We start from the raw sequence: 16,635 nt of genomic DNA on the forward strand, positions 1-16,635 counted from the left end.
ACTTCTCCACCAAGGCACCGCTTATCCTGGGAACAGCAACCAGGAAGTTTTAACAGAGCTGCTGCAGCTGAGCCGCCTTTATGAAACACGTCCATACTTCCTGGGCTCAGGAATCCTACTATTTTGTGTTCTGACTATAACTATTTGGTACTTTCCANGTTAAAAAAAAAAAAAAAAAAAAAAAGGCGGGGAAAAGAGGGAGAGAGATCCCACCTAGGACACTCTATTTGGTGTCAGAAGAGCACCACTGCCCCCCCCCCAGCTCTTTGCTCCCTCTTCTAGTACTGTGTTGGGGCTGCGACCCTCACTGTGTGCTCAGGGACCGGCAGCGCCACCATGACCTGGGAACTTGCTACAGGTGCAAAGCCTCAGTCCCCACCCCAGACCGTCGGAATCACTCTGAGGGGGGAGCCCGGCCAACTATGTGGTCACTGTCCTCCAGGTGACTCTGATGCAGCCCCAGTTTCATAACTGGAAGAACTGGGGGATGAACGTAGACTTCAGTTCTCCACATGAAAAAAAGCACAATTCTAACTGTGTCAGTGCGCCCCTTCTCCTCATCCCCTCCAGTCCTTCCCTCACACAACCACGTGTAGACAGCAGTGGCAACACCATGACGAGAACTGGAAGGCCTCCTGAGCTGTGGTCCACGTGGCCCTGAACCTCTGCCTGGGGACCAGGACAGGAAGGACAGATGACACGTTTATTCCTGCTAGGAGGCAGTCGAGGAGTGAGAAGTAAACCTGCCTTTGGGAGTCAGTCATCTGGTCAATTAGCAAATCCTACAGCTCCTACTTCCAGCAAATTTCTCGAGTCCAGCTATTTGTCTTCCTCTCCACGCCGCCCATGCAGGGCCCCACCTGCCACCTCACAGCTGAACTACTATAATGCCTTCTAGCTCTTCTTCCTGGTTCCTCTGCCAACCCTCGTCCACACAGCAGCCCAAGCGAGCTTCCCAAAACCTTAATCTGACATGAACCTTCTAACAGCCTTCCAGGGACAGTGTGGCCCATGAGGTCTGAAGGATGGGGCCTCAGCCTACCTCTCCAGCCTCACCTTGGGCTATCCGCACATCTCTGCTCTCTAGATCCCAGCACACTGGTCTCATCTTGACTTCATAAATGTACAAAGTACCTTCCAGCCTCAAGGTCTCTCTGTATGTCATGTTCCCTTTGCCTGGAATATTCTTCCCCTCCCCTCCCTTACCTGCTGACTCCTGCAGCTCTCGGGGAATTCCTCTGAGCCCTTGGGGAAATTAGGAATCTCTGTTACATCCTCTTATAATGCTCTGGTTCCCTTCTTAGTGTTCCTCACACTTGTAAAACAAATAGTTATTTGTTTAATTTTGGTCTCTCCACTAAACAGTAAAGTGTCATATGGCCAGGGAGCCTATCTTTCTGTTATTTCCCTAATTTCTACTGGGGTGTGCTGGTATTAACTGAGTGCTCAATAAATATCTGTAAAAAAAAAGTGATAAAAGGAGAGTTTTCTGCTGTTCATAATTATGGGGCTTAAACACAGAGACCTGGGAAATCAGGCAAGGGTAGCCCTGACTAACAATGTTTGACCAGGCAGTAGACATGAAAAACTTCCTTGTAATTCTGGGTCATTACGTATCTTTTCAACCCATCTTTTTGTTTATGTATTGATTTAATGAATGTACATATTTAATGTTAATTTATTTAATGTTCTTGAATTTATCTAACAAATAAGTTCCTCCTCTGAAGATATAGTACTGAACAGGACAGATAAAATGACTGAGGCTATGGATCTTACATTCTGGTGGAGGAGAGAGACAAAAGGCAATAGATTTTCAATAATCAAACGACAATCAAACGGTCTATTTGACCATAGCTATCATTAGTTGTTATTATTTCAGACAGTATGACAAAACTGTGGAAAAAAGGCTAAAATATGACAGGGGGATAAACGATCTCTTTTGTGTTCTGACTATAACTATTTGGTACTTTTGGTAGGGGTTCTTTTAAGTAACAACCTTCACCAGAGATTTTCTAGTTCCCTTGTGCTTCTTTGCCTCCTTATTGAAGCCGTAAGCAATTCGGAGAATAGTAATCATGTCAGATTCTCCCTTTTTCTCCTCAGCAACTGCAAACACATAGTGCCCATCAGATGCTGAATACACATTTGGCAAATAAATAAGCAAAAGGGTAGAGGGATGGAGAGATGGGTGGATGGATGGATGAATGGATGGATGGGTGGGTGGATGGATGAATGGATGGACAGTTCGCGTGTGTTGAACTCTCAAGGGCAGGTGCTGTGACTGAGTCGTGTCTTCAGAAATGATTTCTTTCTCAACCATCTCCAAACGACAGCAAGCAGTAGGGAAGCCCTTTCAAGGGCTTTGTGAGCATTTGCATGAGAGGAAGAGAAGCTTTAGCATGAATATTAGTCAATGGACACTGGATAACTGTCCAACAAAATGCACCAAGGAGGGATCCCCAAGCTTTGGTGACAAGAGGCAAAGAAGATGAGGAAAGAGGTGGGAATCACACTGTATGCCTTGATGAGGATCCCCAGCTCAATGCCAGAGCAAGGCTCTGAGCCACAGGTACCTTCTTCAGATGATGGGAGTGGTTCTGGAGGTCTAGATGTTGGGATCAAAGAATATAAGGATAAGGATAGGGAAATCAGAGATAAGAGCCAGAAAAGCAGCCATTAGGCAAAGTTTCTTGGTGAATCAGTATTCCCAGGGGCCTCAGAGAAAGGGCATAGGAAAATAGACAAGCTGATCTTGGATGGCCTCTCCCATCCTAGTGGGTCTTTGGAACCAGGATAAGCCTTGGCCCAGGGCAACCAACGTGGCACTTCTCAGCAGTACCACTGTGGTTTTCCTATTGAGTATGCCTATTTTTGGTAAACTCCTTCTGTGGAAGGGATCCCGGCCAATAGCAAAGACGCAGAGTGCCAAGTTCTAAATGTCAGGCCCCCTTGCCTCTCCCCAAGCCCACTTCATTTTTTATCAGATCCCATCCATCTGTCTCTGCACTCCACATTATGAAAGATAAGGAAGCATGAAAAGGCAGAGAACAGCAAGAGAAGCAAGAGACCCGGCAGCAAAGAAGTGTGTCCTGATTTTGCCTGCTGAGTCGTCTTGGTGGTTCTTGACACTTCCGCTACCCGCCAATCTCCTGGACAGAGAAGCCAATTCACTTTCCAGTTTCCCAGAGTGGAAAACTACCAGTGCCGGCTGCCCAGGCAGAGCTCGATCTGTCCTGAGCACCGGTAGGGCCTGGCAGGCAGGCTGGCCGAGAAGAAGCAGCTGCCACTAGGCCCCAGCTTCCCAAGAATTATTTTCACACCACGCTGCCAAGGTTGAGAGCCTGAAAGGGCTGCTTGTTCCATGATGTTTACCATCTCACCACTAGCTCCAGACCACAGGCTTACCCGTCAATGAGTGTCCTATATGCCGCTTCCAGGAACACACACACGTGGCGCACGTGAGGCCCGAGGCGTGGAGAGCTGACACCTGGGCCTCGCTGGGCACCAGGAAGACAAGACTGACCAGGAGTAGGGTTACTGGGGTCAACCAGGGGACCCAAGATGATCTATGATCTAAAAGAACATCTGCAATCATAAACTTTAAAGCCACAAAGGGACCTCAGGAACCAAACCCTCCAACGGCTCTATGTTAAATATCAGAACCTCTGAGTCCCCCAGAAGTGAACTGACTTACTCAAGGACGCACTGCTGATGAGTATAATTAGGACTGACATTCAGGTCTCCTGATCCCTGGTTCTTCTTTCTTCAACCCCTAGCTACCATGATCAAATTCTTCCAATTCCAGAAAGGACAAGATGGTCTCATTAGAGAAGCTGGTGCTTGGGTCCCTGCTCCCCACAAGCTCCACATTGGAGGCTACTTCAAACTGGGTCACTATTCAGATACATATCTACACAATGGGAACTGCTAGGAGCCAAAGAAGATGACTTGGGTTCCTCTAGGTACACAGGGCTATTCTGCCAACATGCCTTTTGCCCAAGTTGAAATTACCCTTAGGATTAGCCCTTTCAAACTGAAGCTTTCCTAGAGGCCCAAAATACTTCCCAGAAACAATTATTGAAGAAGACGGGTCCCCAGGCTGTATGGGATTCCAGGGTAGTAAAGTGAGGGTCAGCCAAGATCCATTCTTCATCCTGGCTCACAAAGACACCGAAGGCTCCACTGTGAAATGGTATGTCCCTCTCTCCAACAAGGAGGTGACTTGAAGGGACAGCCGAGTAGCCATGAAGGTCAGGAATTGAGAAGAAAACTGGGCCATAGTTTGGAAGCTTAAAACTGGATTCTGTCACTTCCAAATCATGGGACTCCAAGACAAGTTCCTAAACCCCTCTGAAACTGAATCTCTTCATCTTTAGTAATATTACCAAGAGGGTTGTTATAGAGATTTAATATAATGAATACAAAGGACGTGATAAGAGAAGCTCTAACAAAGTCCTAAATATTGGTCTAACCTACTAAAAGTCAACAAATTAAAATTATCACTTTCCCAAGGTGCATCTGCCCTATGCCCATAGCCAGGGCTCTTCCAATGCCAGGATGAATCATTTCTTACATTAGCCAGGCTTGTTGATAGAAAATACACTTCATTGTTTGGCCCTATATCTTGAATCAAGGCTATGGCACCCAAAAGCCTGAATTTCTCCCCTACAATGCCAAAAGTAAGAGCTTTATGCGTATTTGGGTAAATTGAAGCACATTTTGCTCCATTTACAACCATTAAAATGCTCTGCAGATAGGCCAAATCAGGGAGACTGCAGGCATGTGGGGAAAAGCACAGAGGCTGCTCTCTCTCTGCACCGGCTGTAGCTCTCGCTGCCCTCAGACACCAGGAGGCTGGGTCTCTGACACTTCACCCTAGCAGCTGCAGCTAGGGCACCTTGGTCCCTCATCCTCCTCCTGGCTCACTCCCTCTGTACTTAGTATCCCCATCCTTCAAAGGGATGATATTCTTACCAACTCCTCAGGTTCCTCACATCTTTCTTGAGATCAAGTCTCAAGTGGCATAATTTATATGCTTTTTTGCAGAAAAATACAGAGAAGCCTGGGGGCCCCTTGACTTCCTTCTTTCCCACCTTCTCCTTATTCCACAAGCACCTACTGATTGCCTGTGTAAGCCAAGGACTGCGATAGGTGTTGTTCATGAATATGCAAGAGATCATTGCTGCACCAAATAAGACAAAGAGCAAAGTCATAAACATCTGTGCAGTAGGGGGAAAGGTAGCATATTTTTTAACAACTCATCACCTCTACTTAAGCCCCCCAAAAACCTCACTGTTTTGAATGTCTTAACTTTTACTTTACTTTACTGTGAATGCGTCCAAACCACGAAAAATTCTGGGAGGCCTATCTTGCCACATCCATGCTCTTCAGAGGCCTGCTGGCTAGGACCAAAAGCTAAGTCAACAATCACACTATTCTCCCCCAGAAAAATACACTGCCGTGGATAAGCTTGCCTGGGCACCAGGCCCTGTGTTCCCTTGGAGTTAGGATGGCCAGAGTTCAGGGTTGTTAGAAGCCCCCAATTCCCAAAGGTAACTTGAGTCTTTCTTGGGAACCACAGGGGACCATAATGGTCACTAATGAACTCTTTTTCTCTTTCCTCCCCCATCATCTGCTAAATAGAAACCATTGTTTTATGGTATTTGGTTTATTTTATTTTCCTTTTCTTCCAAAAGTAACAAATCACAGCCCTCAATATTTGCATATAACTTTCCAAAGCCTGTTAACTTCCCTTATCTCATTTGGGCCCCCATAATAGCCATATGAAATGCACAGAGTGGAGTTTATTCTCCCCATTTATAAGTGAACAAAGTGAGATACAGAGTTTTAACTAAAGTCATAGAGCCAGAAAGCGACAGAGCTGGAACCAGATTCTAGGTCTCTTGATTTCCACTGCCATGTTCTATTCACCAAACACACTGGCATCACACTCGGTGTCAGCACTCACTCTCCACCCTATCTATCATGAGACCTCAGGGTCAAGAAAAACCACCAATTTGGGGAACAATCTGGACGGAGGAACCCAGGAGGGCTTACTGCCTGTCTACATCTTAGAACATCTTAGTCTCAGATTTGTTGAAATATGATAGCAAGGGGTGCAGGGTGGCTCAGTCGGTTAAGCATCCAACTCTCGATTTCAGCTCAGGTCATGATTTCAGGGTCGTGAGTTCAAGCTCTGCATCGGACTCCATGCTCAGTGGGGAATCTGCTTGAGATCCTCTCTCTCTCTGTCCCTCCCTCAAATAAGTAAATAAGACCTTTAAAAAAATATGATAGCAAAAGGAACCTGCATCCTGGTTACAGTATATAAAATCAGTACACAAAAATCTGCTGCATTTCTATACTCTAAAAATGAAGTATCAGAAAGAGAAATAAAACAATCCCATTTATAATCACATAAAAATATAAAATACCTAGAAATATATTTACCAAGCAGGTGAAAGACCTGTATATCAAAAACTACAAAACATTAATAAAAGAAATCAAAGATGATATACAACTAAATAGAAATGCAGTCCATGCTTATGGATAAAAGAATCAATCTTGTTAAAATGTCCACATTACCCAAAGAAATGTACAGGTTCAATGCAATCCCTATCAAAATTCCAATGGTGTTTTTCAAAGAGATACAACAAATAATCCCAAAATTTGTATGGAACCACAAAAGAATCCGAATAGCCAAAGCAACCTTGAGAAAGAAGAACAAAGCTGAAGGCATTATGCTCTCCAATTGCAAGATATATTACCAAGCTACAGTAATTAAAGCAGTATGGTATGGGCATAAAAACAGACATATAGATCAATGGAACAAAACAGAGAGCTTAGAAATCAATCCACACATACATGGTCAGTTAATTTACAACAAAGGAACCAAGAACATATGATGGGAAAAGGACTGTCTCTTCAATAAATGGTGTTGGAAAAACTGGGCAGCCACGTGCAAAAGAATAAAACTTGACCACTATCCTATAGCATGCACAAAAATTAACTCAGAATGAATTAAAGACTTGAATATAAGACCTGAAACCATGGAACTTTTAAAAGAAAACACAGACAGTAAGCTTCTTGACATGAGTCTTGGCACTTTCTTTGAACCTAACGCCAGAAGTAAAGGCAACAAAAGCAAAAATAAGTAAGTGGGACCACATCATCCTAAAAAGCTTCTGCACGGCAAAGGAAACCATCAACAAATGAAAAGGCAACCTGCTGAACTGGAGAAAATATTTGCAAATCATATATCTGATAAGGGACTAAAATCCAAAAAATATAAAGAACTTGTACAACTCAATAGCAAAACCCCCAAACAATCCAATCAAAAAGCAGGTAGAAGATCCAAATAGACATTTTCCAAAGAAGACATCCGGATGGCCAACAGGTACATGAAAAGATGTTCAACATCACTCATCATCGGGGAATGCAAATCAAAATCACAGTGAGATACCACCTCACACCTGTTAGAATGGCTACTATCAAAAAGACCAGAACTAACAAGTGTCGATGAGGATGTGGAGAAAAAGAAATCTTTACACACTATTGGTGGGAATGTAAATTGGTGCAGCCCCTATGGAAAACAGTGTGGTGTTCCCTCAAAATATTAAAAATAGAAGTGCTATGGGGGTCCCTGGGTGGCTCAGTGGGGTAAGCATCTGCCTTCGGCTCCGGTCATGATCTTGGAGTCCTAGGTTTAAGCCCTGGCATCCAGCTCCCTGCTCACTGGGGAATCTGCTTCTCCCTCTCCCTCCACTGCTCCCCCTGCTCGTGCACTCCCTCTCTTCCTCAAATAAATAAATAAAATCTTAAAAAAAAATAGAACTACTATGGGAGCTTCTGGGTTCAGTCAGTTAAGCATCTGCCTTCAACTCAGGTCATGATCCCAGGATCCTGGGATCAAGCCCCATGTCAGGCTCCCCACTCAGAGAAGCCTGCTTCTCCCTCTCCTTCTGCCCTTCCCCCCCCCTCCCCCCACCCCCTACTTGCTCTCTCAGGCACACTCTCTCTCTCTGTCTCTCTCAAATAAATAAATAAAATCTTAAAAAAAAAAAAGAACTACCATGGAATCCAGCAATTCCACTTTTGGATATTTATCTGAAGAAAATGGAAACACTAATTAAAAAAGATGTGTGCACCCCCCTCATGTTCACTGCAGCATTATGTACAAGAGCCAAGATACAGAAACAACCGAGGTGTCCATCAGTGGATGAATGGATAAGGAAATTGTGGTATAATATACAACAGAATCTTGGTCATGAGAAAGAAGGAAATTCTGCCATTTGTGACAACATGAGTAAAACTTGAGGGCATTATGCTAAGTGAAATAAGTCAGAGAGAGACAAATAATCTATGATCTCTCTTATATGCGGAATCTAAAAAACAAATGAAAAAACAAGCTCTCAGATACAGAGAACAGATCGGTGGCTACCCGAGGCAGGGGGCAGAGGGTGGGAGGAATGGGTGAAGGGGATATAAATTTGTCAAAAAGTAAAATAAGGAATCTAACTGCTGTGGGGGGCCCAGGAAAGAACCTACATCCTGGGAGGAAGGACAGGGCACAGCACTTTGTCATCACAGAGCCTGTGATCAGAAAGCACTTGTCACGTACTGAGGACCCCAAAGTTACGTGGCTCCTAGCTTGTTTACCACTCTAACCTCACTTTTGCCCTCATGGCCCCTTGATGACAAACATCTCCACACTCTTACTTTTCTATTTGTGCTCGGTGCATTTCCTTAAGCTCAAATGCTCTCCTTTCCTCTTTTCCCCTAGCCTCGCAAGTGCCTTCATGTCCGGCTCCCTCTCCTACCTTCAGTACTTCAGCAAACAGGACACTGGAGACCCGACCTGGTTGGGTAGCACAGGAACACTCTGTGAGTCTAACACTTCAGGAGGCAGCGGAGCACAGAGGTCAGGAATACACTTGCTGCAGGTGGACCACATCCTCGCTCTGCCCCCTAGCTAGCTCTGTAATCCTGAGGGCGTTACCTAATGTTCCTGGGCCTCAGTTTCTCCTTTGTTAAACTGGAAGTAATAACACTACCTAACTCGTAAGACCATTGTGAAGATTAAATCTGCTGACACCCACTCAGAATGGCACCGGGACTTTATTAAGTGCGTGTTGGATATTAGTTGGGACCCTTCTTTGAACTCTGCATTCTCTTTTTCCCTATTTGGCACAACCAAGGATGTTTGAGGGGTATATGAGCTTCGGTTGTCCCTGGAGAAAGATCCTTTTACTGGCAGGAAGGATACCAAAGGCCACCCTCAGGCTAGACTTGACAAACAAACATACAAGCAAGAAAGAGCCAATCTAGGCAGCATCAGGCATGCTTGCTTAAGAGAAATTCAAGCAGGGAGGTCTCTTCCCAGCCTTTTTATCTCCCTCTGAGAGCCCTGCTCAGGCCGAATAAGCAATCTCTCTCTCTCTCTCTCTCTCTTTTTCTCTCTCTCTCTCTCTCACACACACACACACACACACAGGCACAGCACTAGCACCTCAGGTCTGGTTTCAGAAATCTGAAACTAGTACCACGGTCTCATTAGATGAGGCCCCACAAACCCTCTCACACATCTCTGGGGACATGAATGATGAGAGCCCTGGAAACAAAAATGATTCTCCAATTTGGAAATGTGTGTACATAACTTAACATGTATCAGCTTTGGTGGGAGACAAGGGGGTGAGGAGAAGGGCACAACTCTGTGCAGAAGGAAAGTGGAGCATCTCTAGTGCTTCGGTTTCTTTTTGAGGCTGAGTCAGTCCCGAAGGGCTTCTAGCTCCTGCCTTGCTTGCTGGGTATGCGAATGAGGCCAAGGCTCCAGGAAGGAGCCCTGTGTGCTCCCCTTAGTCTTCTTCTATTCCTCCATCTCAGGCTGTCCCTCAAACCCCAGAGACCTCTCACCCCCATAAACGCACACTGGCAGTCACAAAAAGGAAACCATGAGGGTGCCCAGCTATTATGTGATTATTGGAGAAAGGTCCTCACTGGTTCCCTCGCAGGGCTGGGTGGTTTGAGTGGTATGAACTTGGGGCCGGGAAACTGGAGCCGTGGGTTCCTGCTTCACCATTAGCCAGATGTGTGCTCATGGACAAATCACTCACTCCCTCTGATACCACTTCCTTTATCTGTAAAATGAGGAAGAGGGACTTGACTATTGCTAAGGTCCACTGCAATACACACAGCCTAGGATGATAGTTGCCTCGACCTGAAGAACTCACTGGAAGGTAGGATTGATGCTGGAAATAACAAAACCACAGTGATGAACCTAAAACAAATGTGGAGTCTATAAGAGAAGAATTCCTCCTCTCAAAATCCCAACTCCCTAATGTCTTTGTCTGTCCCCTGAAAGTAGAACATTCTAGGCACTGAAGGAGGACTCCCCCACCCCAGGGCTCTGAATTGCTAGTAAGCTGCCTGCCTCTTATGAGGGGAAAGTGTGGAATGGAAACAGGAAGCCCCAGCACTGCCCTGCCCTGGCTCTGCACCATGGATCCTAAATGCCTGGGTTGCCTATTAGGGAAAAGAGCTGTTTCTCCCTTTTCCAAGTAAAGGCAGTTGTCACAAGCCAAGTCAGAGGGTGGGACCAATCGCCCTTGTGCTCCTCACATACGGCAATTATCTGGTTGGTTGGGTGAGCCTTTAGGACCCGGGCTCTGTGTCCAGGGCAATCAGGTCACTTCTACCCATCCTCCTACCTAGAAACCCATGAGATTCTGGGCCTTGACTGGCCATCGAAGGAGAAGCCTTGGAGGAGTCTGACCTTGGTGACTGATCAAACGACTACCACAGCCCAGAGTATTCTCAGGCTTGACTGTGAAGTCCAAAGACTTCCCTTTCTCCTGGAGGTACTCCCAAGCTCTCCAGTTAAGTCCTGTAGCCCAGCCCAAGCTGGGAAGGAGGGGAAACTTGACCCAAGGACCTACAAGAGGATGGAAAAGCTGCCCTTTGGGTCCCTCACTCAGCGCCCTCCACCAGGCAGCCCATGTGTACCTCTCCCTGCCTTCCAGCCACTGCATATGCTATTCCTTCTTCCTGAAAGACTTCTTCTTGGACCCACCTCCAGAGAAAGCAAGCCCTACAAAAGGCTCTAGTACTATGAAACTCCTGCAGGTTAGGCGGGGGCAGGTTTCCTATACCCAATCTGTCACTAAGGGGCATTTCAGGGTTTAAATTTTTAAAAATACATATCAGCTATCCTCTTTGTGCTTCACCTCAAAGGCAAAGTTGTCTTGAAGTTCAGATTTTAGATCCCTGAATCTGAGAAGTGCCAGGGAGTTGGGGACAAGCAGATTTTCTTACAAAAAACAGCCGTGCAAGATCAGGGATCCTGCTTCCAAGCCCAAAGCCCATCCATATCTTCCAATACAGGCAGTGAAGCTCCCACACCATAAAATCATAGTAAGTTTATGACAGAAAAGCTCTCACAGATCATCTAACCCAACTTCATCTCACTCTAGGTGAAAGGATTAAGGAAGTGTGAAGAGAAGTATAATGGCGTGCTTAGTGTCACACAGATCATTTAAGACCAAGCCAGGATCATAACTGGGTTTTCAATAACTTTCTAAGTGAGTTAAATACTATTTTCTAAGTGAACTGCAAGTCATTCACCAGAATGTTCTAATAATATCCAAATCATTCGTTGATTGGTAGAAATGTTTTTCAGAAAGTGTTAGTATGACTGTTTGATGGGATGCCACTAGCTAAATGATACCGCTGAGCCACGATTTTGACAGAGGAAACTGCCTCAAACTTATCCAATGACTTCCCATTGAATCAACAGTCACTGGGACCCGGTCCCTGGTGCACTGTTACACCTGGAAGATGGCTCAGCACACTGCCCACACTTCAGAACTGGGTACGCACCCCTGCATGTCAGCATTTCCCGCGGGGACCTGTGGAGCCTACGCTGCCTGCAGTGCCGCCTGCAACACTGCCGCTACCGGAAATGCCACCATTACCACCTGCACCGCCACCTGCTTTGCTGCCACTGTCAGAGCTCCGGTGCTACAGCACAGTGAGCCGACAGCGCCCTGCCATCATGTCATGACCTACCACCTGTATCGCCCTAGCACCACTCTGCAGCCTCTGTGGGGAGACGGCAGCAGCCAGGATGAAATCTCCAAAATGGGCTTAAATGGATGAGCTTATTTTAGATTACTTATATTATTAATTAAGCTTAATGCTTAGCCCAGTTACTATTTGCCAGCCAGTATTTTATATCAAATAATCTATTAAAATATGTGTCGATATTTTAACAATTGGCTCTATATCAGATCTGTTTATAATCCAGTTCTCCTCACTTAAGTCCAAGATGCCATCTAGTTACACCATGGGACCAACCTATGGGGAAAACTTAGCTGGTCAAGAACTTCCACCTTTCAAGAGACGCCAATAAGGACTTCTAAAAAGCCATCCATAAATCCATAAACACCCGTTTATTATACACCTACTCTATCTATGTTCATCAGCGTGCATGCCCTAAGACTCCATGAAACCCAAGCTTCGTGACCAGACCCTTTAACACGGATTACATTTTCCCATTGCTTGTCTCCAGCTTACCTTGATAAAATAGAAGACATGGTAGAGAGAAGGAAGAGTTCTTCAACATACCTCAAATATTCCATATTCTTATAAAGACCTTTGCAAGTCAAGACCTTTATTTATTTTTCCCTGGCAGAAAGAGCCAACAGAAATAGTTGACAGCAGGGACGGGGGGAAGTGTTTTAAAGATAACTGTTTGCGGTCTTCAAATAGCTGGTCTCCTGCCTCAGAGCTACGGCAGTGTCCTCTCACACAGACAGCTCACTGTTTTGGTGTAGTCATTAAAATACCCTCATGTCATTCCAGTCTCTGTGAATGTGTCTGGCACCAAAACTTTCTACCATTCTGCACACACATAGCAACACTTTCTCGGAGACCCAATCAGGGAGATGGTACTGGGCTTGTTAAGGGGAACAGGAGGCAACCATACTTCAACCGGGAGAGAGGAATACAGAGGAGAAAAATGAAAGAGTGGTGAGGCCGAGTTCAGATCTGATATGTACCAACTAAGCTCATTACAAGAAAGTAGTAAGATGCTGGGTTTATTAAGCCAATGAATCTTTGATTTTAAGGTGTTTTGATTATTACTACCCTTTCAGGTGTGAAGACTACCTCACGGAGATGGAATCTTGCAAGGGGAAGAGGGTGAGAATGTTCACAATGTTATGCTATAGGAAAAGGACAAAATAAAAATGTCCTCAAAGATCCCAATACAGCATGCAGCAACTGGAACTCTCATACCCGACTACGGAGGGGCAGATGGGTGAAAGCTCTTTGGAAAACTCTTTGGCAGTATGGAGAAAAGCATATCGTATGTGACATATAACCGAGCAATTCCACTTCTAGGCGTATACCCCAGAAGGCTGCGTACAATCTTCTATCAAAAGACCTTTACGAGAATGATTATAGCGGACTTATTCATAATGAACGCAAACTGGAGGTGATCCAGATTCCCATCCACAGTAGACTGGATAAATAAAATAGTCAAACAAAGTAACATTATACAGCAATGAACGCAAACAGCTGCCAACTGCATGCAACGGTGCCTACGAACATCACAAACACAGTGAATGAAAGAAGCCAGACACAAAGGAGCATTTAGGCATCATCTGCTTCCACTTATATAAAGTACAAAAACAGGCAAAATTAATCTATATTGTTAGAAAGCAGGATAACAATTAGCATGGGGTGAGGGTGGGGAGAAGTGACTGGAAAGGAGCAAGGAGAGCCTCTGAAGTCTGGTGAAGTTCTGTTTCTGTCTGGATCCTGCTGATGGATGTATTCTGTTTGTAAAATCCATCACACTGAGCACTTATAAAGCTGTGGGTACTTTCCTATATTTATATTTGTGTCGACATGAAAAATGGACAGCAGTCCTTCAGCCTTCCCTGCACTCAGGCTTCCCCAGGTAACTCTTCATGCCCGCCCACTCTGACGCTGGGCGTGGCCATGCCACTTGCTTTGGCCAATGAGATCTCAGCAAACATGACTGATGCATCAGCTTGAAAAATGCCGCACATTTGGGCTTCTGCTCTTGCTCCTATGCAATTTCCATGAAAACATATCCAGGCTAGTCTGCTGGAGGAGAGAGCACAGCCCAGGTGCCCAGGCGTCAGAGCCAAGGCCATCCTAGGTGCACCAATAACCAGGTGACTCCCAGGTATGTGCATAAACCCAGAGATCAGAACAATAATTCCACCAAGTCCAGACTAAGTCACCAGCACTACCCAGGTTGTTAAGAGGACTGCTGTGGAAATAGACAAGTGATAAAACTGAATACTTCAATTTAAAGTTAAAATATTGGGAGAATTTTTTAAAATTTTTTAAAATTGGGAGAAACGAAAAGATTTCTTTTCACACATCTATTTTTGAGTATGGCCACACCCGTTAGAAAAGACCGCCGAGATCCCGCAAGACCAGGGTCCCAAAAGCACAACATGACGTCCAAGTAAAACACAGGCCTGAACCAGAGAAAAATAACTGGAAACCCAACCTACTGAGGTTCTAGAAGGCATCTAAAGATTCCCTCCTTGTGTGTCCTAGAAGATGGAGAAGTAAATGGCTGCTTCTTGCACTTCTCTCTCTCTCTCTTTCTTTCTTTCTTTCTTTCTTTCTTTCTTTCTTTCTTTCTTTCATTCCCACTTATTCCACTCTACTTGGTATCAGGAGCCTTTTCACAATAGTCAAGATGTTATATAGACACAAGACATTAGTTTCTGATTCTGCTTTGGACATGTTTCATCATGAATGTAAAATGAAGGAAGGGAGGACAGGGGAGGGGAGGGAAGGGGGAAAGAGGGAGGGAGAAGGAAGGAAGGAAGGAAGGAAGGAAGGAAGGAAGGAAGGAAGGAAGGAAAAAGAAAGAAAGAAAGAAAGAAAGAAAGAAAGAAAGAAGAGAAAAGAAGAGAAGAAAAGAAAAGAAGAAAAGAAAAGAAAAGAAAAGAAAAGAAAAGGAAAGAAAAGAAAAAAGAAAAGAAAAGAAAAAAGAAGGAAGGAAAAATGACCCCGTGGATACCCTTGGCAGGGCCTTTCCCAAGATGAACACTGATGGACCTGAAGGTCTGGCTGGTCTTCCAGCGTGTGGCTGAGCAATGGCGGTGTTACCTGGATTAACCTGAGCTCTTGCAGAACTCAAGATGGGCAGCAGCAGGAACAGCACCAAGGGCATCCTGGGAATGGAGGTCAGCTCAGAAGATGGTGTTGGAACTGGAGCCTGCAGTCCACCAAAAAATGCAAGAAAACAAGAAAGAGGAGAGGAAATGAGTGAGACAAATACTATCGACATGAATGAATATAATTTATGTGATTATATTTGTGTTCTTAGAGTCTTTATTTCTATATCTGGGACTTCAATCACAGACTTTGAGGATTAAGTGGGACATTCAAGAGTCACTTAATGTAAGAATTTCCAAACTCTATTAGATCATGGAATTAAAATTAACAAAACCATAGGCAGGTAACAAAGTTTTAATAAGATACGTACTTAACCAAATTGTGAATGGTGATAAACTAAAACATTTATGAAGTTTTCATAATTTTGATACTGATTCCAATATTAAACCAAGAAAAATGTTCAATGATGTTAATGTGTTTGCCTTTCAAAAGAGCTAAGGTCAACATTTATCCTGACTTACTGGCTCTGGAGTGGTAGGTACCTGGGATTCTGTATCTTTGAACTTCCCCAAATGACCTGTGTGGTAAGGGCTTCAAGTTGAGATATCGGTATGAACTCATGTTCAGCTTAACAGAGATGCATATGATTACATACGGAACATTTACAGATATAGTGTATATAGTATACACACATGTGTCTCTTTGTTGTATCAGCCCAGAGGGCCGAGAAGTCAGACACCACAAGAGCAGCAAGTAAGCCTGGTGCCATCTTGGTTTTTAATACCATTCTCCAATGAAAGGACTCAGAGTTCCCTGGAGAAGTGGCTGATCCCAGGCCTGGGGCAGGACACATACAGAATCTTTTAGTGACAGACATCGAGAAAGTATACATATATTTCGGCCTGTCATATACATACATAAATGATGGGGATATATCAAAGGGACACAGAAACCAACTGAAAGAGTTCCCAGTGGCCAAAGCTGGAACAATGTGAGCAAAAAAATAAACTAGTATTGGACTATAACTCAAGGTATAAGATAAATATCTACTAGTCCATGGTAATATAAACAAATGACTGAATCAACAAATGAGGGAAAAGAGTAAAATTTCCCATTCCAAAGAATTCTAAATAATTTATGCAGACACTCTGTTCTTTAAGAGGTGGCACATAACCTCACCCTTCAGGTGAACAACACACAGTGACCTTCTCCCAAAGAGTCCAGTATGGAAATAGAGAAAGGAATTTTTCAGTGGAGAACCTTGATGAACACGACCTCAAGCCAGGTGATGGAGGTTAACCTCACCTTTGATAAGTCATACTGATACCACATCTCCTGGATACGAAGTGATGAGAATGGCACTTAGCCTCTGTGGTTTTCCTCCTAAAAACTCATTACCTCAGTCTAATCATGAGAAAAACATCAGACTGATCCCAATTTAGGGACATTCTACAAAATTCCTATTCAATC

General features: G+C 44.5%; 1 protein-coding gene across 7 annotated transcripts in view; it reads right to left on the minus strand.

Moving 5' to 3' along the window:
* The window catches only part of DDR2 (discoidin domain receptor tyrosine kinase 2), a 125,439-nt gene that overhangs the window by 44,569 nt on the left and 64,235 nt on the right, over positions 1-16,635 (minus strand). For all 7 annotated transcript variants that reach the window (XM_034667235.1, XM_034667232.1, XM_019800559.2 and 4 more), the window contains one exon: positions 15,157-15,265. In XM_034667235.1, the coding sequence (XP_034523126.1) occupies positions 15,157-15,265 (109 nt within the window). The remainder of the gene's footprint in view (positions 1-15,156; positions 15,266-16,635) is intronic.

The sequence above is a fragment of the Ailuropoda melanoleuca genome, chromosome 8 (assembly GCF_002007445.2).
Source record: "Ailuropoda melanoleuca isolate Jingjing chromosome 8, ASM200744v2, whole genome shotgun sequence".
NCBI classification, from domain to species: Eukaryota; Metazoa; Chordata; class Mammalia; order Carnivora; family Ursidae; genus Ailuropoda; species Ailuropoda melanoleuca.